The 26,203-nt window shown below is 47.9% G+C and overlaps 1 protein-coding gene across 1 annotated transcript in view; it reads left to right on the forward strand.

Annotated features, from left to right (window-relative positions):
• Positions 1–26,203, forward strand: part of LOC116947499 (synapsin-2-like) — a 146,224-nt gene that overhangs the window by 12,885 nt on the left and 107,136 nt on the right. Inside the window, exon 2 of the mRNA XM_032963314.2 lies at positions 16,213–16,270. Within this exon, the coding sequence (XP_032819205.1) occupies positions 16,213–16,270 (58 nt within the window). The remainder of the gene's footprint in view (positions 1–16,212; positions 16,271–26,203) is intronic.

Raw genomic sequence — 26,203 nt, forward strand, 5'->3', positions numbered from 1 at the left:
GGGAAAGACTCTTGAAACCAAGACGATCCATCCTACCGCGAGAGATGGTGGTGACTTGGGGAGGCCTTCGTTCAGCAGTGGGTGGATTATGGCTGATGATTATGATCGAGTAGTCGGGGTATCTGTATTGCAAGTCTGCTTTTAAACGAAATTGCCCGTTCTGTTGTTGTGTTGGGCCCTACCCGGTTACCGTATTCTCTGGATTACGAAGTCACGCGATTGGGGGTCTGTCTTACAATCCAGTAGGTGTGTGTGAGAGAGAGAGAGGCCAGATTTATCTAACTCTGTAGTCACCGAGCACAAGTTTGGGGAGAGTGTTACTTCCCGGAGGATCTTATAATCCAGAGAATACGCCATTTCCCCACCTTGTACCTCAATAGCACTGGCAGGAAAATATTTTATTTCCCCCTCGAAATGAGAATTTGCGTGAAAATTAATCACATGCTACCACAGAGGCGCGAGAGTTTGCAATTCCACCTGTCGGTCACTCACATATTTCACGTTTGTTGTTTTTGTGTTTAACGTGAGTGCGTTTGATGTACTGACGGGTGTCTCTTCCGTTGCCCCGCGAATGCCTCTCTTGTATTGGCGGCTCAACGTGGCGCCCCCACGCGCACGTTCTTTTTTTTAAGATGAATGGAATTTCAAAAGACAGCAATTGTGGAAGTGAATAAAGTGTCCTCTTGATCATTATTGCATGGGGGGGGGGGGGGGGGCTTTGATGTTGCAATGGTGAAACGTTCGCTTTAGACTTTGAAGAGAAATCGTCAAAAAATAATGGGAGTGATCATCATGACGCTGCTGCGGCGGTTGTAACCGTTAGCCCGCTGGACTTGCAATGCCCAAGGTCGCCGGTTCGATCGTACGGCGCGGCAGTTGAAACAACGGTGCAGGGTGATTGAAATCCCCACCCCCCCCCCCCCTGCAGCCCCCCCCCCACCCGTAGTACCCAGCAGCATAAATGTGGGTAAAACCACAGTCGACCAGGCAGGTCACGCAATGTGAGGTTTATGTTTGGCCATTTCCACCTCCTTCAAAGACGTCTGGGCCAGTGTGGAAGAGTGAGCGAAAAATGCCCTCTATAAGGGCTCTCTCTCGTGGAGCTCCATCCGCCAGCAGTTGCGTCAGCGGGCAATTGCAGGGATGCGCCTTTTCTTGATGCAGTATTTCACTATTTATAGGGCGAGTTGGCACTGCACTACAAATATCCGACAAAATAATTCCGCGTAAATAATAACAGTCGTGTTGGATTGCACAGCGTGAACAGCTTGATATTTTACACTTAAGAGTGGTTTACAAATTATCCAAAGCACACAGTGAAGATCCAAAACACCGATGCCAGACACCAAGACAAAGAACCACCGTATAGCCTTAACAGACTGGAGGGGCAAGTGCTGTTATCGAGCACCTCTGACGACCGGCACGGCACACGAAGGGGTGGGAGGCCAGCACCACGCCCAACCGCCTTTGTCTCCCAAGTGGTGATGTTTACACACCACACCAGGTACTAATTTGAGGCCGAATCGACCTAGGGGAAGCCCAGGACAGCTTTAAATAATCGTCACTCGTGTTCGCCGTGAGTGGGTATCGAACTCGGATCGCCGGGTTCTTAACGCAGCACCCTAACCGCTCCACCACCGCTACCCACAAGACTCCTCAACCACAACCGTTAACCGAGACCACGTCACCCCAAAAAACTCCGGGTCCCTCCACTGGCTCCCAACGCAATCTCTGATCAACTCCACGATCATAACCCTTCGTGGACTTGCCGCCGCCTAGCTCTTCCCTCTCGTCTCACTCTACTCGCCTCCAGACGCATTACGCTCCATCTATACCCAAAGGCTTTCGGCTAGCGGCTGCCCAAGTTAATCTCCTTCGCTCGGTGTGGGCCCTTGTCGGCTGTAACTCTCCTCTTCCCAGCCCCCCCCCACGCCTTTGACTGCCCGCCCCACTGTTCGAGTCCAAGCCTTACCTCGTCTCCTCTGCCTGTGACTCGCCGTCTCATCTCTTAAAACACTGCACATATATAGTACGCGTACCATTCACGCCTCCTTTGTAACCCATGGTAGACACGCTCCACTCTCCTCTCCAGCATATTGAGATGTAGTTTGTATTCTAGGCGCTATATGAATCCACATGGTGTTCGTGCAGCGGCGACGTGATTCGTGCACTGCACCAATACGTCAGCAACCCAGGTTCGATTCCTCACAATTCATAATAATAACAGCAACTGCAATCTGTATGTATGTATGTGGAACGTCATTCGCACCGTACGTAGTCAACCAAGCTAATCGGAGGTGCAGGGGAAGGACAGCAAGCGAAACCCAAAAGCCGATCCCGGTGTGCGCCTCCTCTAGATTGACTCGGCCTCAACAATATACTACAAGTAGTGTGTGTGTCAGTATTAGCTCTGGAGAGTGGATAGTACCAGAACCCGGCACTTGCTAACAGCGCTTGTCCAAAACGAGCTGTTGAAATGCTTCACGGGGATCTTTGTCTGTCTAATTGTGCACATCCTTTGAATGCAACCCCGCCCCCCGTCTTCTCTGCTCTGAAACATTAATGAATTTCTATTTTTTATTCGAATTCCATTTTATTTTCTCAGTGGGAAATGGGTTAGCCTTCGGATGCAGCCGGCAAGTCAATGGCTAAGGAACTGGAGCATTGGCGCTGCCCGGACAGATTACGAATGTGCGTCGTGCGTCGCTGGAATTGAATTTTGCCTTCCCGCCCATTGCGGTTTCCTGTCCCTCCGTTGCAGCGGAGATTGAGAGGAACATGTTTCTCATTGAAATCGACGTTTGCACCCCTTGTAATTTTGTGTGGTAAGCATGCATGATGACGTGTGCGTGGGCGTGCAAGCGAGATGTGTGCGTGGGGTGCGGTGGCGTAGCGGTTAGCGCGCTGCGCTATGAACTCGGTGCCTCGAGTTCGATTCCCGCTCACAGCCAACACCGGTGACGATTATCTGGAACCGGTCATGGGTCGACGCAGCCTCGCTAACAGCACTTGCCCCCCCAAAAAAAACATCTGTAAAGGCTATATGGGGGATCGTTTCCTTTGTTGTAAGAGGAACGATGATGGTACGACCTCGGCGATCCGAGTTCGATTTCCCCGCTCATGCTCAACATGAGCGATGAATATCTGAACCGGTCCTGGGGCCTCCCCTAGGTCGACTCAGCCTCAAACGAGTACCTGGTGTAATGTATCTTGTGCCGGCCTTCATATGTGCTCGCTCTCAGCATCATTTGCCCCCAGCGGCTTGTTGTCTTGGCGTGCGTGTACACATGCACGCGTGTACGCCAATTTTGAAGCTTAATGCCACACACACACACGAGTCTCAGTGTCTGACAGCCGACAGTGCGCAGTCAATTAGCGCAAACCTTATTAAAACCATGTGCACTCATGTCGCAAGCCATTGCATGATAAGATGGTATCCTATTATCTCTGTGACTGTGCACAATTACTACTGGGAAAGAAGCCTACAAATTGCAACTGGCAGCAACTACCACCGTATGGAGAAAAAAAATCCCAATGGTATCCAACTTTAAAAAAATCCCAAGAATAAAAAGAATGTTTGCATTATATGCACAGCGTTTAAACTGTATTTACAATGCCACCAACGTATTCTGCATGAAAATAACTGCAAATCAAATTAATTTGATGCACTATTGAATAAAGATTGATTTTCCACGTGTCAGTCATAATATTATGAATGTATTCATATACTCTACTCTATTTATAACTGGATGAGGGTGCATTGACAATGACCATCTCTTTCTTAAGAAAAAGGAAAGACGTGGGCTAAAATATATATCGCAATGCAGTGAACGAGCGATAAGAGGTCACCAGCAACAGTGCACGGATCTTCACTCAATTATCATCCACGATCAGTCCACTGCTGGATGAAGGTTATACCAAAGCCAACTGCCATCTCTCACAAATCTCGCGATGTTAATAATCCACCTGCAGAACCTGCACACGAGTTGATTCGTCCTCGTTCCTACTCGGTCGGTGGGCGCTCTCTTGGACGCGCTTCGTTACCTTTGGCTGCTGATCCGTTTATTATTCGTGGGCGTCGGGCATCATCACAAGCGTGTCCTCCCCAAGCCAGATGCCAGTGGCGTACTAACGGCCCCTGAACAAACCGTATATGTCAGATGTAAAAAAAGAGATATTGTCACAACAGAGTTTATCCTTTCTGGCAATAGAACGGTAAGATGTTCAAACACCAAACAGATACCCGTTGCAAGGCATCACGTCTGCACTAACCACGCTTGCTTGTGGCAAAACGTGCAAAAACACACGTGGCTCTGATCATAGATGGGCATTGTCTTTGAACTGATTGGCCTACACCATTACAGCAGCCTTCTTCATGGCCTTGTTTCAACAATGTTAGACTGGAGAACCCCAAAAGGTGAAACACCTGTTTTGATTGTCAGATAGGGGAAAGACTTTTTTTTTATATATATATACTCGCAGAAAAAGTCCCATGGATATGTCGGACGTGTTTAGCTGCCAAGAAAAAAAAGTCGACTCTATCCTTGACCATGGCCCACCGCTTGGTATTCATCCGAAGGACAGGTAACAATGTCAGTTATTTACCCAGCCTCACCGAGTCTCAAGACTTCCTTTTCCACGAGGGTCCTGCCTCGCAATGTATGGCCAATTCCAACTCTGAGCGTTTGGCACGCAGGGCGGGGGAGAAACTGTAGAACCCAAAATACAACCGACCACTGCCACACCTACAGCACCTGGCAAGCGCTAACCAAGCTCAACACCGCTTAGCTTGGAAGTTTCCAAAACCATTACGCACTCTACCGGTGATTAAGTAATGGGAAATGAGCTGAGGCAGGTCAAATTAAGTGTAAACATAAATTCGTGTGACGTGTGGTTTTTCTCGTGTTGTTATTAATGACTGCACGGAGACCATTAACTCTCTACACTTGAAAAACTGTCTTAATCACGGGTCACTGCTCGGCTTTGAACCCACGGCTTCAGCAGTGCTGGCTCATTTCTAGGATAGAATTAAAATCCCCCCGAGCCAGCCAGCTACCCATTGATAATCTATGGCTAATCTATGGCTTAACGATCGTGAACGCGGTGAGCACTATCCGTCCTGCTGATGCTGCCGTCTTCAAGCACGGCGCACCAACTCACGGCAAACCGGCCGTGTGGCTCACCGGGAGAGCGGAGTGGCTCGCAGTCGGAAGGTTGCGAGTTCACATCCTAGTTTGGGTGGGAGTGGACGGAGGGGTCGACTCAACCCGTCAACTCTTCGAGGTGGATAAAATGAACAGCGCTCTGTGGGAAAGTCAACAGCGGTCGTCCCATTTGGATAGACTCGTCGCCACCGTGGAATGTGGAATTTGCACAACCGCGGCGACACGAACCGCCTCAATGCTCGCTCGAGTTAAAGACGTCACAATACATCGCTTTGACTTTTTTTTAACAAATGGCAACGTGTGCCCGTGCTCAAGTATCACACGTCCCTTAACCGCTAATCATCTCCCCAACACCACCCCCCTTCCCATGTCAGGGGTACACCTCCTCGTCCTCCCCCGTTGTAACGCCCCACGGAAGACACCATCAGACCTCACGGAGCTCACTCACAGGTTACCCTGACCACACGTCGGCTAATGCGGAAACGTCGGTCGGTTGGACCCCCCCGCCCCGCCTCGCCCCGCCCGCATCGATGTATGCGTCGGAAATATGAACCCACCACCACCACAGCAGTGCGTTGTAACGGGCCTTCCGAGTTGTTGAAATAAATTGAAATAAATAAACGAATAAAAAGTATACTCTTTGGTTCTTTCGGTAAAGTCACGTAGGTAGAAAAATAATAGATCACGACGTTTCGATCGCAACACAAGCAATCGTCATCAGGTGGGACAACCACGGCAATACAAAATAAACTGCCTAAGTAGGCGAGAGATCTGCCGTGGCACGAGGTTATATCGTAGACCTCGGCAGTAAGGAGGGAAAGAGAAGGAGGGGGGGCAGAAATTGGACCCCGCAGCACATCCACACCAACGGCCCTAAAATTATCTACGGGGAGGGTTTTCACACATCTGTTAGTCAACAATTGTTGCTTGCTGTGGTTGTCCCACCTGATGACGGACGCTTGTGTTGCGCCTGAAACGTCGTGATTTAATTTATTTCATTTTATACCTACGTGACTTTACCGAAAGAACTTAGGGCTTCTATTATTTATCTACCGTGTGCACGTGTCCCTCAAGGCAAGCCACTTGAATTCTGACAGATGTCCCTTTTGTCTTTTTTTTTCATCTATTCACATCGGTGGGTCTCGGTCTCGACGATTACACCGCACGACGCTGAGCGTGGAGGTCACGGAGGGTTGTGAAGGAGATTGTGCACTATATTAGTATCGGGGTTTTGCAAAGCTGCGCGCAATTTGTTTCAGCCAGAATGAATGTAATGAGTGCAAATATGAAAACAGTTGCGATCAACCTTTCCTGGTGAATTTCTGTGTGTGTATCTATATACACGCTTGAATAACAATGTATTTCAATGGCAAGTGACGCAGTGAACTTCTAAACAGATTGAATTGTGCCATTCATCTAATGTATGTCTATCCCATGCATTCTCGCTTGATTGACACACAAAGATAAAAAAAACAATCCCCCCCTCCTCCCTGGCCAGATAGACTATTGTGGCTGGATGCTGTTGGCGAGCAGCTATTTAAGCCCTCTCTATATCGCATTCAAGTGGCTGATGTTGCTGCCAGCAGCACGCCCAACTACATTGATTTCCTTTTCTGCGTATGTGCACGCCATGGAGAAAGTCCCCCAGTTAAGGCTGACTAAACCCAGGAATGTCCAGGACAAGTTCGAATGCCGCTCACCACTCATTTTAGACATGGCCGAGAAATTGAAATCACGCGTTTCATAGCATAACGCTTCTAACCACAGCACCACCGCTCCACATGCACGACACTTACATAAATACACAGATGCACGCGGAGGCCCACATGCACACAACCGCGTCCGCACAAACCTTGGCAGATGCCGATACCTGATGCACGAATGGAAACTTGAAAACTCTCCAGCGTGCGACTGATTTCATCCAGAACACACATTACAACTCATAACGACCTAACGACCGATCCACAAGTAACGAAGGAGACATCACAGCGACGATACAACTCCGCTGATCCTCACGTGGTTATCTGGCTTGATCATCTGAATGCGAAATTGAAGTTGTTGCTCTGCATCTACATCAGCAGTCGTACGAAAGAAAAAGAAAGAAAACTGAGACGCATCCGTGAACTCAGGTTAGGAGGTCATGTCATGTGAGATTGATGAATAGAAGGGCTGGCATCAAATTTAACCACTGGACCAAACATTTGGGAATTCACGGGGCCAAACACGATTGTACTTGTTTCAATCTCAGCTGAAAGCAGAGTGATAGAGTTAATATTGGTGTCAGGTTAATATTTTATGGCAGCGTTTTTCAACTCCAGTCCTCATGGCGCCATCAGCCCCCCCCCCCCCTGCACAGAAAGGGTTGAGCCCAGATAGTGCTTGGATCGATGACCACCATTGGCGTTATAAGGCTGCTGCAGGGCAATATGATGGGCAGCATAGGGCAGTGCAGCAACATCCACTGCTTTACTGTACCCATGTTCCCACGTCCGTGCTCCCCGTCTTAACCAATCCCAGACTGACCCGCGTGGTGAATTGTGGCCAAATAACTCCGACGATTCACAGGGCATGGGGTGGCCCTCGTCCAGCAGTGAGATTGACAAAAAAAGGCTGTGCGTGAAAGAATTGTAATCACTCAAAAATTATTGTAAAAAAAAAATGTGACACCCCCCAAGTGGGTCAGAACACGGCCACGGAATAAATTGGGTCCGTGCGACACGTACAGAATCAGAATCGTTATTTACACTTGAGGAATCCGATGAGCTATGAAGCTCTTATCACATGTCCAGTAATAGGGGTGTGAACCCATATGCCTGCTCGAATTCAAGCTTGACAATTGTCGTTGAGGCCACCAACTCAACCGCTTTGAAAATACAGCCGCAGTGCCACGCCAGTAGGTCAGCGGCACCGCTGTGGATGCCGGATCCGTGGGACGCCGATGTAACACTTCGACTTTTGGTGTGTGCAGCAGGAGGCAGCATGCAGCCGTCTTTCAGGTTCATTTGGGCCGGCTGCACTGCATTCCGTAGCAGCTTCACTCCGGCGGGGGGTGGCGACTCAATCTCGGTGTTTGCATTGGCCAGTCCCATCCCTCGGTCTAAGACAGATGCTGCCGTGCCTACATTAGGTGTACGCTGGGGCAGATGACCCAAATGACATGAGAACAATTGTATTTCTTCAAACAGCAAGAGAGCCTTTATCCACTCCTGCGTAAACTTTTCACGGTCGTTCTGGGTAGTTCTGACGTTCCACTCCGCGCGCTTCGCCGCACCACCGATCAGCACAGCTGGCAACGTGCGGTGCCAGAGAAGTTCAACATGCAATGCGAAATGCCGAACAACATGCGGCACAACGCGAACACATCAGGGGGCCTTGTCCACTCTTATGTCTGGACCGTGAGAAAAAAACAAAAACCTAGCAAGAATATTTATTCAGTTTGAGTTTACAAATCAATTTTCTGCTCTCTTGAGTGTAACTGCAATGTCAACCATGTGTGATTTGGCCATGACAGTGTTAAAATAATTATCTTACTTCATTAAAGGTGAAGTGTGCGCGCGTGTGTGTGTCTGGTTGTGTGTGTGTGGGTAGCAATGGTGTAGCGGTCAGCGCGCCGCGCTACGAAACCGGCGACCCGAGTTCAATCGCCGGTCACACCGGTGACGATTATCCGAACCGGTCCTAGACCTCCCCTAGGTCGACTCAACCTCAAATGGGTACCTGGTGCGTTGTGTAAACATCGCCAACTGGGGAGACAAAGGCGGCCCAACGTGTGCCCCAACAGTCTGTTAAAGCTATGCAGGGAATCCCTGTCTTTGTGCACTTTCCTATGCGTGTGTTCAGGCGCGCACATATCGGGGTCAAAATAAAGGGACGGAGAGACTGGAAGTTGTGATCTTTCCGTAAAAGCCATTGGAAGCAGTTCACAGGATGAGGTCGGCGACCAGCACCACGCCTGGCCACCTTTGTAAAGTAAAGAGCCGTTCAATACTAGCGGTGAAGGAAAATGTTGTACCGTTCGGCCTGGAATGAATCGGAGTACAATCTTAAAACGATAAACTAAACTATTATTTATTTATTTCATTTGACGGGGTAAGGCCCACTGAGCTACGTAGCTTCTTTTTCCAGAAGCGACCTGGCTATCACAAATGATAGCTCAACAAAGTGTGGAAATGTATAGCAGACAGATACTCTCAACGCGTGTTGCTAAATGTGGAAGGAAAATCCTGGAGGACCCTGAGAAAATCGAAGAGACCACAGGGAGAGAGACACGCAAACTCCAAATATACAGCAGGTGTCGGGGTCGGGATCGAACCCACGACCTCCAGTATACCAGGCGAGATAGCAAACATCTCACCACGGGGCAGTCTTGCTCACGTGACCCTGTACACACGCATTAGTTGGAATGTGAACGTGTACATTATTTATCAAATGTGTGGCAAGGAGAAGCTGCGATCTGACCTCATCAAATTCGAGATTGACTTGCAGATCCACATGATTTTACAAGTATATTTCTCTTCTTGTTCTGGATTGCGCTTTATATTGGAGGACTCATAGCATCACGGTGCCAAGGCTCCCACATCCACTACAATGCCTGTGTTACGTGACTACTGAGCCTACATACCCGACCGCGATGGTTCTCTCAGTTATCTCACGCAGACATCTGATATAATTCACGTTCCGAATAAAAATGTCATGGCAGCGACAGGCCGTTTTTATTGCCACGTTTGAGTTCTGCTGGTCGACGTATTACGCGAGTTGGTGAGCGTGATTTGGCCTGTTGGCCATAGTGTTTTCATCCCTGATCTGGACAGACCGATGGACAGGATAACTGTGTGACCGTATGGCCTAGTGGGACAGCGCTCTTGCCAAGAAGACGATTTCACATATACTGGTATAGTCTAGTCACCTATAACGCGTGTTGTTTTCATGACATTCATTGGGACGCGATTAATGTATCAGGGAACACTTTTTTTATATATATAACGCGGATGCGAATTGCATATAACGCGATCGAGTGAACAGAACTACGTTGTGTGAGCAGTAATATGCGGTCGTACGGCTGCCTCGGCGTAGCGTCGCACAGGGCGGGATGTTGCTGGATGCTTCTAGACGCTACCCACGCACCTCGGTCTTTGTTCTGCATGTGTACGCGTCTCACAGGTCATCGCGGACTATGCTTCACCCTATATTATTTATTATAACGCGATTGTTCCATAATGCGGTGGTCTTTCAGAACGCAACTACCGCGTTATAGGAGAACAGGCTGTAGTAGTTTGGGGTCCCACCACAGAGAGAGCCTAGTACGTTGTGATTGGTTAAGGCCGTAATAGTCTATGAACAAGCCCAAATGGAAAATGATTCTCAACTAAATCATACAAATAACTGTCCTTTCGTGATTTAAATGATAATAATATATTTTAAAATGGGGTGGAGTAGTAGCGTAGTCGCTGATAACATTGGGTGTCATCAAAGTTCGATTCCTTGACAGTGGAAAGTGATATCTGAACAAGTCCTCCTGGCTGGCCGGGCAACCCGTTCACCCTCGCCAAATGTTGCCTCACTGGATGAGCATGTTGGAAGTACAGCACAAAACACTAGTGACTGCTACGGTGTGATGTTGGCCTTCGCCCACCAGCGGCTGCAAACGAATTAATATTGCATTAATATTAATTATCACTTGAATTAAAATCACTTGGACCTCTTTCAAAAGAGACGCAAAATCCCCGTGGCTCTCAGCGAGTTGCACATCACACATTGAATCGATTCGAATTGAAACTCGCGTGGATAGGTGGGTCGCGATCCTCGCCCCAATTCAAATCCCCACCAACCAGGGAGATGGAGGCGGGGCGCGAGGAATGTCGCTGTCGGTCGAGGTCGGGGCGACTTCAAAAGCCCCCCGCGCCGTTATCAATCTCTTGCCGCCCACACGGCTGGGCGACATTCCGAGCGGGTTGTGGCTCGCGCGGCGCCGCGATATCTCAGCGGAAAGGGCTCGCCGCCGATGGGGCAACGACCGCGGTGCCGCTGGGGGTGACACGGGTGGTGGCGCGGGTGGTGGCACGGGTGGTGGCGCGGGTGGTGGCACGGGTGGCGCGGGTGGCGCCGCTGGGGGTGGCACGGGTGGTGGCGCGGGTGGTGGCACGGGTGGCGCGGGTGGTGCCGCTGGGGGTGGCACGGGTGGTGCCGCTGGTGGTGGCACGGGTGATGCCGCTGGTGGTGGCACGGGTGGTGGTGCGGGTGGTGGCGTGGGAGCGGCGCAGCAGCGGTTGACACCGCTGCTGCGCCGCGAACCCCCCCGACGTCGCGATTCCCGTTCGCGGGCCAATTTGGATGGCGGTTTATCTGAACCGGTTCTGCGCCACCCTTAGGTCGACTCGGCCTCAAATGAGAACCTGGTTTCCGGTGTGTTGTGCCAACTTTCAAAGGTGCTCGCTAAAAGCACTTGGCCCAACGGTCTGCTGAAGGCTATTCGGGGGATCTTTGTCTTTGGTGTCGGTGGGTGGTGGGCAAGTGGTGAGGCTTTCACGGCGCCGAGGCTTGTGGAGGGCGGTAGTGTCGTGGTTACGAATCCAAGTTGGTTTCCCTCTCGCGGCAAACGTCAGTGATGAATATCTGAACTGAACCATTCCTGGGCTTCTCCTGTGTCGGCGCAGCCGTAAAAGTGTGCCTGGTGCCAGTGTGTGTGTGTGTGAGCAACAGCGCTGAGGAACCATAGGCGGATAGGGCATCGTGTTGGCCCCTATCCCTTCGTGTCGTTCCAGCCTTCATAGGTGCTCGCTAACAGCGCAGCGTGTAGGACTACAGCGAGGTCGAAATGTGTATGTGTGTTGAACTTCTTTCGCACCAGGTGCGGGGGTACGAGGTAATTCGCGTCATTTGGGTGACGAGGAGCGCGAGTGCGGCTGCTACGTCGACCCGGGCATAGCTTACAGAGCTTAACAACTGTCGTGGATGTTTGCGCACAAACCATCTATGTGCTTCGTTGCTCTAGAATGCGCATTCAGATCAATCGGTGTGTTGTTGCAACGATCCGTATGGAAAAAAAAACGTTGCACACTTTGGCACCTCATTAAAATCCGCGCTTCTGATCAATGTCAACCAAATTGGTCGGTCTGCTTCTTTTTTTTTACTGAACGTTAAGTGAGTAGCGGTGAGAAAAAAATACGAGAGCATGTCGATATGGGCAAGAGTAATTCTCTGGTGCTGACAAGCTAGTGTATATATGTATGCTGAACTTCTTTTCCCACCCTACGTAGCCAGCCATGCTAATCAGAGGCGTGGGGGAAGGCAAAACAAATGAAACACAAAAAGCAGTTCTAAAGAATTGAGTTTTCAATCTAGATTTTAAAAGTGCATTGCCACAGCGGCTTCCTATTATCGGAAGGAAGAGCGTTCCAGACAGCCATAGAAGCGCATCTGAAAGCGCGGTGCAGTGAACGTCTTTGTTCGATGGCTAGCCAAAAGCTGCTTCGAGGATGACCGGAGTTCACCCAATGGTGTTTGTTCCTTGTTTGATGATCATGATGACATGCTTATTAGTTCACATTGAACGTATCGGAAGAGCGTTCTAGGTGGCCCGATTCCAGGTGACTCATCGCTTGATGTAAAAAAACACATCACATTTGTTATGGTGTTCTTTCCAGTTGTGTGGGTGGCTTGGAAGCTGCCTTAGTTTAGTGAGGAGCGATGGTGTAGCGGTTAGCGCTACGCTGCGCTACGAACCTGACGACTCTAGTTCGATTCCCGCTCACGGCCAAAATCAGTGACGATTATCTGAACCGGTCCTCGGCCTCCCTTAGGTCGACTGAGCCTCAAATGAGTACCTGGTGCGGTATGTAAACATCGCCACTGGGGAGACAAAGGCGGCCGGGCGTGGTGCAGGCCACCCACCCCTCGCGTGCCGTTCTGGTCTTCATAGGTGCTCGCTAACATCACTTGCCCCAACAGTCTGTTACAGGCTATACAGGGGATCTTTGTCTTTTTTGCCTCTGTGTAACTCGCCACTCGAGCGCCTGTCTCTGTGTGTGCTCGTATCGAGCATGGGGAGCGCTACTGTGGCGGTCAGAGCGCTGGACTCCATACCTGGAGGCCGGAGTTCGATTCCCATTCACGGACCAACGCCGGTGACGATTATCTGAACCCGACCTGGGCCTCCCCTACGTCGACTCAGCCTCAAATGAGTACCTGGTGCACTGTGTAAATGTGGTCACTGGAGAGACAAAGGCGGTCGGGCCTGGTGCTGGCCACCCACCACCTCGTGTGCCGTGCCGGCCTTCATAGGTGGTCGCTAATAACACTTGCCCCAACAGTCTGTTAAGGCTATGCTGGAGATCTTTGTCTTTAACTAGCATAAGGATAGCATTTGCCATTGGGGAAGAGGCCATGCTTGTAGTGAGTCATGGGTCTTTCGAGGGAAAGTGAAATCACAGTCCACAAAGTACTCCAGGTGTAATGGTGAACCACTACTTGAGGACATTCTTTTCGTAAAAAATTTAAGAAATCAGTCATCTTGTATGTATGCTCCACATAATGTTCCACATAAATGCATGAGCTATACGGTATTGTGTTTTGCATTGAACAGGACCCCCGTCGAAACGTCGTGAGAATTTTATTGTTTTATATATATTTCATTATTTTATTGTTTCCCTTCAACGTGACTTTACCGAAAGAACCAAGAATATTAATATATAGGACCCCGTAGTTAAAGATTACTTGCCAAAAACACCTGATAACCCAGAAAATTGTTTAACAAGCCTAGCTCTGCTAATGAGACACAGAAGGTCAAAATAGGTCCATAGGTTGCTCACTTACACAAGTGATGCTGAATAATATTGGATGATATTGGTCTGCAAAGCCCATAGGTCGATGGACTAAAACGTATTTGTATGGTTGTGTGGAGATACAGAACGGAGTTCTGTTTTTATATGCGTCTATGCAAATGTTTTGTGCGGTCGTCATTATCTAGACAAAACACAATGAGGATACATATTGACTAAAGCACTATCTGCCTCGTTTGTCTCTCTATGAGAATCAATACAATACCCCAATGTTATGAATGTGAATGATGTCCTAACGTTACCGTCGGCGATTTAGACACAAGCTCAGCATTTCTGCTGCTGAGCCAAATATGGTCGAGTGGAACAAAACGACCCCAAAAGAGACATAAAACAAATCTGTTTGGTGTGCCCTCAATTTTCTTTAAGGCACACACAAGAGTTCACTCCTTCACACTGTGCGAATCGTTGTTCCACTCACACATCTGTTGATAAACGTGGCTTTAAATGCACCCGATGCTGCTTGGTCGTGGAAGCTTAGCAGGATTGAGCCTGGCTCAGTATCAGGATGGGAGAGTGCCTGGGAAGACGAGGCAGTGTATTCGCGTGCTGCAAGGTGGCCACAAAATGTCAGTACAGGACAGCGATGGTGCGGCCCTTTGAGTATTGTTTCCGTCATGTGTGTGGGGTTTCTCCAGCCCCTCTGGTTCCCGTCCAACAAACCAAATAATGCAGTGTCTAGAATTGATCAGTAATCCCGAGACAGGAGCTGACACAAAAAAGAGAGTCGTGAGACTCAGTGAGTGAGGCTTCTTTGTATAAATGAAAGTCTTATTTATGTGTGCCCCTATATATTTATTTATCTGCCTTTATTTATTTATTTCAAGCTGCTCACAGTGGGATAGGCTGGGCCAAACGGCATAAAAACCCGTATTCAAAGATGTATAATTTATTTTGTGCAGTCATCGATGACTGAGACACAAAGACTCCATTTCTCGGATGGCAGATCAGGCCTCATCCGTAGAATATCCATGCCGGTGATGGCTTGGCAATCTCACACAACCCTTTCATCCCTCTGAGATACTCGGGAAAATTTGCTGGTGCCTTCTTTTTTATTCCTCCCGACGGTGCACGTTGGGAAAGTCGCCGACCTTTGCCAGTGCCATAACACACAAAAAAAACACACACGGCAACACACGTGTAGCCGATGTACACAGGGCGGTCCAAGATGTTTTGTGAACCCCATTTTAATTCCATAAAAAAACGTAATAGTAAGGTTTATTTGATACTTAAATTAATATGCAAAGGCACAAAAATGCTAGGGGTCAACACAGAAGCCTTGAAAGCACATCGTGAGTGTGTGTTAATGCATTGAACAAAGTCCTGAGTTCATTTTCCTTGCATCCATTATTAAAGAACCACATTTTTCCCTCGGCCGGATCTGCCAGTAGGCCCAGATCCCATGGCCCCGTGCTCTATTGACACGAAGTGCCACACTATTACACGTGGATTATTAAATGCACCCGTCATGGCACAGAACGGGAGCCCGCAGGGGTTTAATAACTGTGATAGCACAGACGCTGCTGGTAAAGTGTAGCGGCTAAATCAAAATCAGTCAGGTCGGCGTTCTGTTTTCTTTCGCATTTCAAGTCCATACATGACAACTTTGAAGCGCGATCCATGCGGTTGTTTTCGTCGCCTTGTTTTGCACCGTCTCGTGTCCTATTTCTCATTGGCTCTGTCTCGTGCGTACACTTTTTAATGCGACGTGAGTCTGAAGGTAACGTTTGCGTATAACTTGCGGAAGTCCTAAGTAAATGTGACAGGCACAGGCCAAGTCAATACGTGAATTCTATGCGTAACAATCTATTTCAACAATTGAATCCATTCAGGGCACATTAAATTATAATCTTTAAGTGCTTCGTTGTGTATAATTGTTTTTTTATCTGTTCAAGGCTATATTTTTATAAAGCACCGGATTCTCAACAAGTACAAAAAGGCCACGATTTTAATGAGCTTCCATTTGAATATCAATATAATAATGTTCGATAAGTACGAAAACAAATTGTGTTGCCATCAAAATGCTACTTGCCATGAATTAATGTACTCTACATGTATTTACGTTTTTTTTATATTTCTCTTCAGGGAGACTTCACTGCCGTATGCCCCGGGGTAGTTTGGACTCCGGCAGTGAACTTTCAAATTCTCCAGCAGTGGCTTTAACGTGACTTTTTTTTTTTAAATCCACTTTTACATGTCCTTGCCTTTCGCAGGGCCAAGTTCTTCAAAGGCAAGAAGATACACGGAGAATACGACATCAAGGTGGAACAGGTGAGAATAAAGAGAACACACCCGGGGATTTCACCGCCGTAGCGAGGAGTTCGTTCTCACGGGAATTTGCGTGGGGACAATTTTGGTCGGGTGCAAATCAGCGCGCCGCTTCTAGTCCGGATGTGGGTGGCCTCTTCCAGCTCCATGTGACTACGGGTAAAGTTACGGCGACCAATTATTTGCGGCTTCTCCCCGTGGCCCTGTTTTCGCGTGGAACTCATCCACAGGATCTGTCGTCTGCTACGCACGTCACATACATCTGCCGGCAAAGGAAACGAGGGGGGTGGGGGGGGGGGAAGTGTGGAGAAAAGCCTCGTATGTGTTAATCACCACCTCGTCCTCGTGGCGCCTTTTGGAGAGCGCCCTCAGATGTGTCCCGTTTGAGACGAGTTTTGGGAATGCGACGGTGCGCCGTGCTTTCTTCAAGGGCTTGTGCACGGAGGGTTGTGATGACAGCTGGCCCGAGAGAGAAGCGTTTTCTTTTGAAGCGCGTTGGAGAGGAAGTCAAGAGCAACGTCATTTACTTTGACGTTTATTGTCTCTTTCCAACCAACTTTATCCCGATTATGATATCGCTATGATGTCAAACCGATATATTTGCTCATTACAGTTGGAAATTCAACCAATTTGATGCAGAACCGAATTTAATATGATTGGAGTTCTTTTTTTTCTGAGACATATCAACTCACTACACTTGAGAAATCACTTTAGAAACTGGGGCAGCTGCCTGGACCTCACAAATGTTATTTTAAAACTAGTAATTATAAACGTCATGCCGTTTTGTACTTCATACGTATTGCTGGAGCAAAGGCAGAAACTCATTGTTTTCACCATAATTATTATCCATCACAATATGCGCCTCTGTGTGACAGCAAAATGATTCTCCTTTTAAAGAGTTTGTCAAAAATGTATTGTAATTGCTATTAATAAAACATTTTTTTACGAAGTTTCAACCTAATTACTAGGGGCATAACTATTCACTCCCCTTGCGATGCAATGATTTGTTGCGTATTTCAATAATCTATTCCTTAACACTGTGGGCAATGTAGCAGCTTCTAGTGGCTGAGGTGGGTCAGGTGTAACACGTACGAATTGAAAAACGTCAATTCTTAGACAACACGGTTCATGCATTTATCCGTGCGCTTAAGAATCCATATTAATCGATTAATTATTACACCTCTGATAATTCCCTCTGTGCATTATCAGCGATGTTTATGGCTTTGGTGGTTCCCTTAGGATATTGTCGTGGCTGTTGGGAGAAGCAGTGGCGTAAACTAAACTATTTAAACGAAACTAATGTTTAATTTTACTAGGTAAGGCCCACTGAGCGACCTGGCTATCACAAATGATAAGCTGAACGAAGTGGCTTACCGTGTGGAAATGTATAGGGGCCAATTACTCTGAAGCGCGCGCCTATAAATATGGAGGCAAAAACCGGAGGACCCTTAGAAAAATCCACGCCACCACGGGAAGCGAGGGACACACAAACTCCAAATATACAGGTGTGACATCACATCGACAGCACAGTCGGGATAAATGTTTTATTTAAAACGTTTCATATATGAACACATAAAAGAAGAAACGTATAATGTGGTCCAAAAATGATTACACAACCACTGCCCTGTGAATCTGCTCACAATGCCACAGCCATGTGAACGGCCGACGTGTCACGGGCTCTGGGATTATGTGGCTTTGAGTGGCATTGTTGCCATACGCTTTGACCTTGAGCAGTACGAGCATTCGCTGGGGCAGAGGTCACAGTGCGCATTGCTTGCTTTTCAGTTGCTAACATAGTGGGCCCATGAAACATTTCATCCATCGCCATGCCAAGCCAGTGGTAGAGATTCCCTACGGCCAATTACAAAACGTGAAGTGCCTCTTGCCGTCCAGCTCTGATAATACTTACAGATACAGTACAAATACAAGGTGAGCAGTGACTTGTTTATTCCACTGCTGGCAGAAGGGCCTTCACCGGAGGGAGCTTTGTAGAGCTCCTGTCGATGGTATTTGGCCTACTCTTCCATACTGGTCAGATATCTTGTAAAAGGTGGGAGTACCAATGCACCATTTGCCACCACCGCAGGCAATTTGCCCCACCACAAGCAACGTGACGATCGACTAATAGTGGTGTACTCAAATTCTAAATGTTGTAGATTCACTCTTAAAACACACCGGTGTGCTGAAGAAGTAACTAATTGGCGTTTTGTTAACGGGACACATATATTTTACTGATTGGCCATGTCGAATGGTGGAGGGTTGCGACGCATTCATGCTTACGCGATCGAATCCGAAAGCCTTTATTATGAGTGGTGTACTCATTTATACGGTTGGCTGGACAGAGATTCGAGGAGATTTGAGAAACTTGCTCAATGTATTCAACTGCCGCACTGGGATATTGAACCGGAGATAAGCGAATTGCCGTTCCAGTCTGCGAGCTGTTACATCACAGCAGCAGCGCAGTTTAATACTAATTCGAGATTCAGTTGTGCTCGTGGTTTATTTTAAATGTTACGTAATTCGTAGTCGCTTGCCAATTATTCATAATTGATAGCCATTTGTCAATCGACCGAGGGACGAATGCTTCCAAAAACCATGTCTTTTGAGGGCAATGGTTGACCACACTTCACCACGCTGACCTGTGTGGGTTGTTGAAAAGGGCGAGCGCCCAGGATCGGTTCAGGTGTCAATCGCCACTGATGTTAGCCGTGCTCGGCAATGAAACTCATAGGTTAATCGTGCAGTGCACTAACCGCCACACCACCGCCCCACCCCACGTGATCCAATTATACAATTATAATGTACTGCACAGTGCCCTTCAGAGATAAATATGGCCGCAAAATTAAGTATACTCTTCATGCGATCAATTCTCCAAGCCTGCGTCTCCATCGATTTTATTTTAATGTTAAGCAGCATAGGCAATTACACACAATGTCACGAGTCCTGGGAGGTCTCTCGTTCAAGTAAAAAAGAATGAATGCCCTTCGACTAGCGGGGTAACTATTCACCCGCCCCAACGCGCACCCCCAGTCGGTAAATGAATGGTCACGCATCGCAGGGTCGGAATTTGATTTAAGAATGTATTCTTTCCTCTTTTCAGGGCCGCAATTTGATTTAAGAATGTATTATTCCCTTTTTTTAGCATTGAGTTGAATGTAGCGGCCTCCAGTGTCTGCAGGGATAGCGCGAACCCTTCACATACCAAATATTTCAGTTGAAAAACGTGCATTGTTACACGTGTGAGTCAATGCACGTATTGTTTAGCTTCATAATCAGTACGCAATTACACGCCTGCATTCAACCTTTCTAATTTTTCACAAGGATAATTAGATAAACTGATAAGTTCAATGTAAACGAATAAGCACAGCGTCATGATTATCAGACGTGATGTATCTACTGCTGGATGAAGGTCTTCTCAAACCACTACCATCTTCTGTGACCCCACGGTGTAACAATGCACCCAGAACCTGAACACCCAACACCTGCACACCCAACACCTGCACATCCCAACACCTGCACACCCAACACCTGAACACCAAACACCTGCACACCCAACACCTGAACACCCAATACCTGAACACCCAACACCTGAACACACAACACCTGCACACCCAACACCTGCACACACAACACGTGCACACACAACACCTGCACACCCAACACCTGAACACCCAACACCTGAACACCCAACACCTGCACACTCAACACCTGAACACCCAACACCTGCACACCCAACACCTGCACACCCAACACCTGCACACCCAACACCTGAACACCAAACACCTGCACACACAACACGTGCACACACAACACCTGCACACCCAACACCTGCACACCCAACACCTGAACACCAAACACCTGCACACCCAACACCTGAACACCCAATACCTGAACACCCAACACCTGAACACACAACACCTGCACACCCAACACCTGCACACACAACACGTGCACACACAACACCTGCACACCCAACACCTGCACACCCAACACCTGAACACCCAACACCTGCACACTCAACACCTGAACACCCAACACCTGCACACCCAACACCTGCACACCCAACACCTGCACACCCAACACCTGAACACCAAACACCTGCACACACAACACGTGCACACACAACACCTGCACACCCAACACCTGCACACCCAACACCTGAACACACAACACCTGAACACACAACACCTGCACACCCAACACCTGCACACCCAACACCTGCACACACAACACCTGAACACCCAACACCTACACACACAACACCTGCACACCCAACACCTGCACACCCAACACCTGCACACACAACACCTGAACACCCAACACCTACACACACAACACCTGTACACCCAACACCTAAACACACAACACCTAAACACACAACGCCTGCACCCCTAACACCTGCACACCCAACACCTGCACACCCCACACCTGCACATCCAACACCTGCACACCCAACACCTGCACCCCTAACACTACACGCTCAACACCTGCACACCCAACACCTGCACACACAACACGTGCACACACAACACCTGCACACCCAACACCTGCACACCCAATACCTGCACACACAACACCTACACACCCAACACCACCTGCACATCCAACACTTCAGGCACATACAGTGAGGGAACAAATTATTTGATCCCCTGCTGATTTTGTACGTTTGCCCACGGACAAAGAAATGATCAGTCTATAATTTTAATGGTAGGTTTATTTGAACAGTGAGAGACAGAATAACAACAACAAAATCCAGAAAAACACATGTCAAAAATGTTCTAAATTGATTTGTATTTTAATGAGGGAAATAAGTATTTGACCCCCTCTCAATCAGATTTCTGGCTCCCAGGTGTCTTTTATACAGGTAACGAGCTGAGATTAGGAGCACACTCTTAAAGGGAGTGCTCCTAATCTCAGCTTGTTACGTATATAAAATACACCTGTCCACAGAAGCAATCAATCAATCAGATTCCAAACTCTCCACCATGGCCAAGACCAAAGAGCTCTCCAAGGATGTCAGGGACAAGATTGTAGACCCACACAAGGCTGGAATGGGCTACAAGACCATTGCCAAGCAGCTTGGTGAGAAGGTGACAACAGTTGTTGCGATTATTCGCAAATGGAAGAAACACAAACGAACTGTCAATCTCCCTCAGCCTGGTGCTCCATGCAAGATCTCACCTCGTGGAGTTGCAATGATTATGAGAACGGTGATGAATCAGCCCAGAACTACACGGGAGGATCTTGTCAATGATTTCAAGGCAGCTGGGACAATAGTCACCAAGAAAACAATTGGTAACACACTACGCCATGAAGGACTGAAATCCTGCAGCGCCCGCAAGGTCCCCCTGCTCAAGAAAGCACATATACATGCCCGTCTGAAGTTTGTCAATGAACATCTGAATGATTCAGAGGACAACTGGGTGAAAGTGTTGTGGTGAGATGAGAACAAAATGGAGCTCTTTGGCATGAACTCAACTCGCCGTGTTTGGAGGAGGAGGAATGCTGCCTATGACCCCAAGAACACCATCCCCACCGTCAAACATGGAGGTGGAAACATGCTTTGGGGGTGTTTTTCTGCTAAGGGGACAGGACAACTTCACCGCATCAAAGGGACGATGGACGGGGCCATGTACCGTCAAATCTTGGGTGAGAACCTCCTTCCCTCAGCCAGGGTATTGAAAATTGGTCGTGGATGGGTATTCCAGCATGACAATGACCCAAAACACACGGCCAAGGCAACAAAGGAGTGGCTCAAAAAGAAGCACATTAAGGTCCTGGAGTGGCCTAGCCAGTCTCCAGACCTTAATCCCATAGAAAATCTGTGGAGGGAGCTAAAGGTTCGAGTTGCCAAACGTCAGCCTCGGAACCTTAATGACTTGGAAAAGATCTGCAAAGAGGAGTGGGACAAAATCCCTTCTGAGATGTGTGCAAACCTGGTGGCCAACTACAAGAAAGGTCTGACCTCTGTGATCGCCAACAAGGGTTTTGCCACCAAGTACTAAGTCAGAAGGGTCAAATACTTTTTTCCCTCATGAAAATGCAAATCAATTTATAACATTTTTTGACATGCGTTTGTCTGGATTTTGTTGTTGTTATTCTGTCTCTCACTGTTCAAATAAACCTACCATTAAAATTATAGACTGATCATTTCTTTGTCCGTGGGCAAACGTACAAAATCAGCAGGGGATCAAATACTGTTATCCCTCACTGTACACCACACTCCGTTCCACGGGAACAGAAAGACTTGCACAGCCCAGGGATTGTTCACCCAACGCAGTGGGGACGAAGCCTTCTTGAGCGCAGCCCCAAAAAATCTGGAGCTCCCCACTTGCCTGCCACCGGGCATCCGAAATGCACCGAGTGTCTCTCAATTCCGTGGTCTGGGCTAGACTCACCTACTCAGACTTGCCTTCCCATACAATCAAACAATGATTAAATAAAAACGGTCTCTTTAACTTTTCATTTATTTTATTTAATTTATGTTAATTTACTACTCATCTCTCTCATGCTATTCGTTGCGCGCTGTTGCACTTTATTTTGCGCGCGGTTGCAATTCACTCTGCTCGGTCGGTGCTAGCCGCAGAGGTCGCGGCGGGTTTCTTGATGGCATTCCTGTGGCTCCGTGCCCCCTGTGCAGTTCCCGTTCCGCTGCAATGTGCACCGATGCTTACTTTATTGAGGGCGATATTTGCCGAGTAAAATAAAGATCGATCCATTATCCTCTTCGTCGCCTCGGTGGACACCGATTGGACGCGTTCTACTCCTTGACCGCCACTCCAATCATTTGTCTTGGCCTTCGGCTGTCGTCCCTTCTCGTGACGGGATCCTGCCCATGCCCACTCACCTCTGTTTTAACAGTTTGAATGATGTCTTTAACGTGCATATGTTCTCTCGCCAATGGATTATTGTTTCCGTCTGTCTTTCAATGTACGTATTCTAAGCACGCAGCTGTCCGTGGGTTAAGAGTGTTTTTCGTTTAAAACAAGAATCACAATTTAGACGGTAAGGCATAAGTTACTTTAAAGAACGTTGATTTAATCGGGGAGCCTCACTGAGTCTCAAGTTGCTTTTTTCAAGATGGTTCTGCATTGCAATGTTCGACAAAACAACATGTTACCTAAAATAGGGCCCCACATATGGGACTTGAAATTGAAAAACACAAACTTTGCAACGCGCAGCATGTTTGAATGTTCTGCCTCTGCCAATGATCCAAAACTAAACAAACACCCCTGTGGGTTCGATGCCTCTGCATTTTGACTTTTGGGATTTATACATCACCAGATGCAGCTCTGTTTAATATCTTTTAAGTAGCTTTTTCATTTAAAGTCCAGGTGGCAGAGCTGATCAGCAGTGAATGCTGATCCGTATCGGGCTTTGGGGCAGCACCTCAGCAACGTATATGTTTAGATGTTTTAGATATGTTTTGAAAACATTCTGATATAATCCATTTAGCTTTGGATCTACATATTGAATGCTAGGGCCTAACCTCCACAATGAGATGGATATTTCCCTAATCCCATTGGCCAATTCCAGCTTCTCCCACGGAGTACCAGAGTACAAGAAGCCAGGATAAATCTCATTTTGCAAGAGTGACCCGAGTCACGAATTATCACGTGAGAAAACTCAAACAAAATTAAGTACCGTATGGCAACGAAGCAAAAATAACGACTGAGCGAAAGGAGAGCGAATTAATTTTAATCAAGCCGCCTTTCCAATAACAATGACAAGCTGCTGTGGCCAGGTGAGTTGGAAATGTTGAGTTTCCCCAGGGTTCGATTCCTGGATGACTAAAACCAGATTCCCATGTGCAGCGAGGTGACGGTCTCAGCCTGGTTACCAACGACAGGACTGCATTAAACATTTCAGATTTCCATATCATATAATTCCACCTCTTGTAAACACATTTTTTACTTGTGTTCGTAATTATCACGAGGATGACTTCTTTTTTTGTTATGTAAAGGATGGTTATGCTACCCATGCTTCATTCCGGTTGGCTTTCGTGAAAATGAAAACTAATCATCTCCAGATTTTGGATTTGTCTCATTTACATCCATTTAGAGCTAGATGACAATATGTCTTGCACAATAGAAATAATGTCGACGGAGAAAACAGAACGGTGATAATTGACCGCTACGTACAATCAGCTCTGGGCTACGTTGTTGTTCTTCTTAATGCTCCACAATAAGTAAAAATAACAAATGTCACCATAATTCGATCAAGATTGCGTGTTCTCTCGACACAACCCAACTTGGCCTTTTGCCTAACCGCCGAGTCATCTGACTTTCTTTAAGACTGTGTGGCCAACGTGATCACGTGAGACTGTGTGGCCAACGTGATCACGTGAGTGTTTGCGGTCGGCGCAGTGACAGCATGCCGAGGTCGATTCCCCGCCTGGGCGAACATTATTGATGATACGCTATGTTAACAGTGGTCACGTTTAAAAACTAAACAAAAAAACAAATATGCCTTATATAAAGGACGATGCCACGGTGGAACGGTTAGCACACCGGACTTGCAATCCAGAGGTCAGTTCAGTTTCCCCGCACAGCAGTCAAAGCATTCCTTAAATCCCCCTGGGCATCTTGGAAGAGCAGGACAACGTACCTCCGAGAAGAGCTCCCTCTTCCTGGAGGGCCCTTTCCACCAGCAGTGGTTGTGAGCCAGCGATTGTAGTTGCTGAAATGCTGTACCTTTGTTTTTGTAGGTTTTTTTTTACACGAAGTCAAACGGTACAACGTCAACAATTGCTACGCTCTCGACAACCCCTTTTTTTGATTGGTTCACGGAACTGGTGTGACCTGCCGCGCGCACGATCCGCATGTGATAATGGGCTCCCTCCTCGCCACGGTAGCAGCAGGCTGCAAGGTTTATTCTTGCCGTGAAGTTGCCACGACTGTTGTGTGTTTGTGTGTGTTACAACCACCAACAATCCCGCAGCGTGAACAACCAACCCCTCAATCCTCCCCAGCCCCCACCCCGGAATCGCCCCGCGTACTAGTTGTGATATAAGCAAACTCCCCCCCCCCCCAACACCACACAGATTTGTTCTAACGTGGGAAACGAGAGAGAGGGGGCGGGGGGGGCGTAGCAGTTGCTGGTAAAGTGGCACGGGCTGTGAGGAGCGCGTGATGCCGTCCAGAAGGACGGACGGGCTGATGTTGTGGACGCGTTGCGTTTGTAAGGGGGAAGCCGGGTGGTGTAGCGGTGAGCGCGCTGCGCTACGAACCCGGCGACACGAGTTCGACTCCAGCTTCACGGCCAACGTCGGCACCGGCGATGATTCTCTGAACCGGTTCTGGGCCTTACCCAAGGTCGACTCGGCCTCAAATGAGTAGCTGGTGCCATGTGTAAACATCACCACGAGGGAGGCAAAGGCGGCCGGGCGTGGTGCTGGCCACCCACCCCCTCGTGTGTGCTGTGCCGGCCTTCATAGGTGCTGCTCACTAACAGCACTTGCCCCAATATTCTGGTAAGGCTATACGGGGGATCTTTGTTTTTGGGGTTAGGGGTCGTGGTCGCGAGGATGGGTAGAAGATACGGGGTACAGATTGTCCCTCGGTTAACGATATTAATTGGTTCCACGAAAACCATCGTGAATTTAATGTATCGTTCATCGAATATAGGAAATACATGTTACGGGCTTAATGTGTTCCCAGACGAACGGAAGTTGACCTTTGTCGCCCTAAAAACACATAGTTTTCATATTTAAACACGCAATATTAATAAATAAACATTATAAGGACATATTAAAGCATTCAATTTAAGAGAAACATGGATAAGTAATGAATAAATAAAGCATTCAAATAAAAAGTATTATAATAATAGGGTTTTCCCCCTTTTTTCTGGCAACAAACTGAAACCTTTCACAAGGAATCATGCGTGCATTAGCCACAATACTTGTGGTCAAAATGCAAACAAAAAACATACGATGAA

The sequence above is a fragment of the Petromyzon marinus genome, chromosome 30 (genome assembly GCF_048934315.1).
Source record: "Petromyzon marinus isolate PM22_M1 ecotype Great Lakes invasive population chromosome 30, UKy_Petmar_22M1.pri1.0, whole genome shotgun sequence".
In the NCBI taxonomy this organism is placed as follows: Eukaryota; Metazoa; Chordata; class Hyperoartia; order Petromyzontiformes; family Petromyzontidae; genus Petromyzon; species Petromyzon marinus.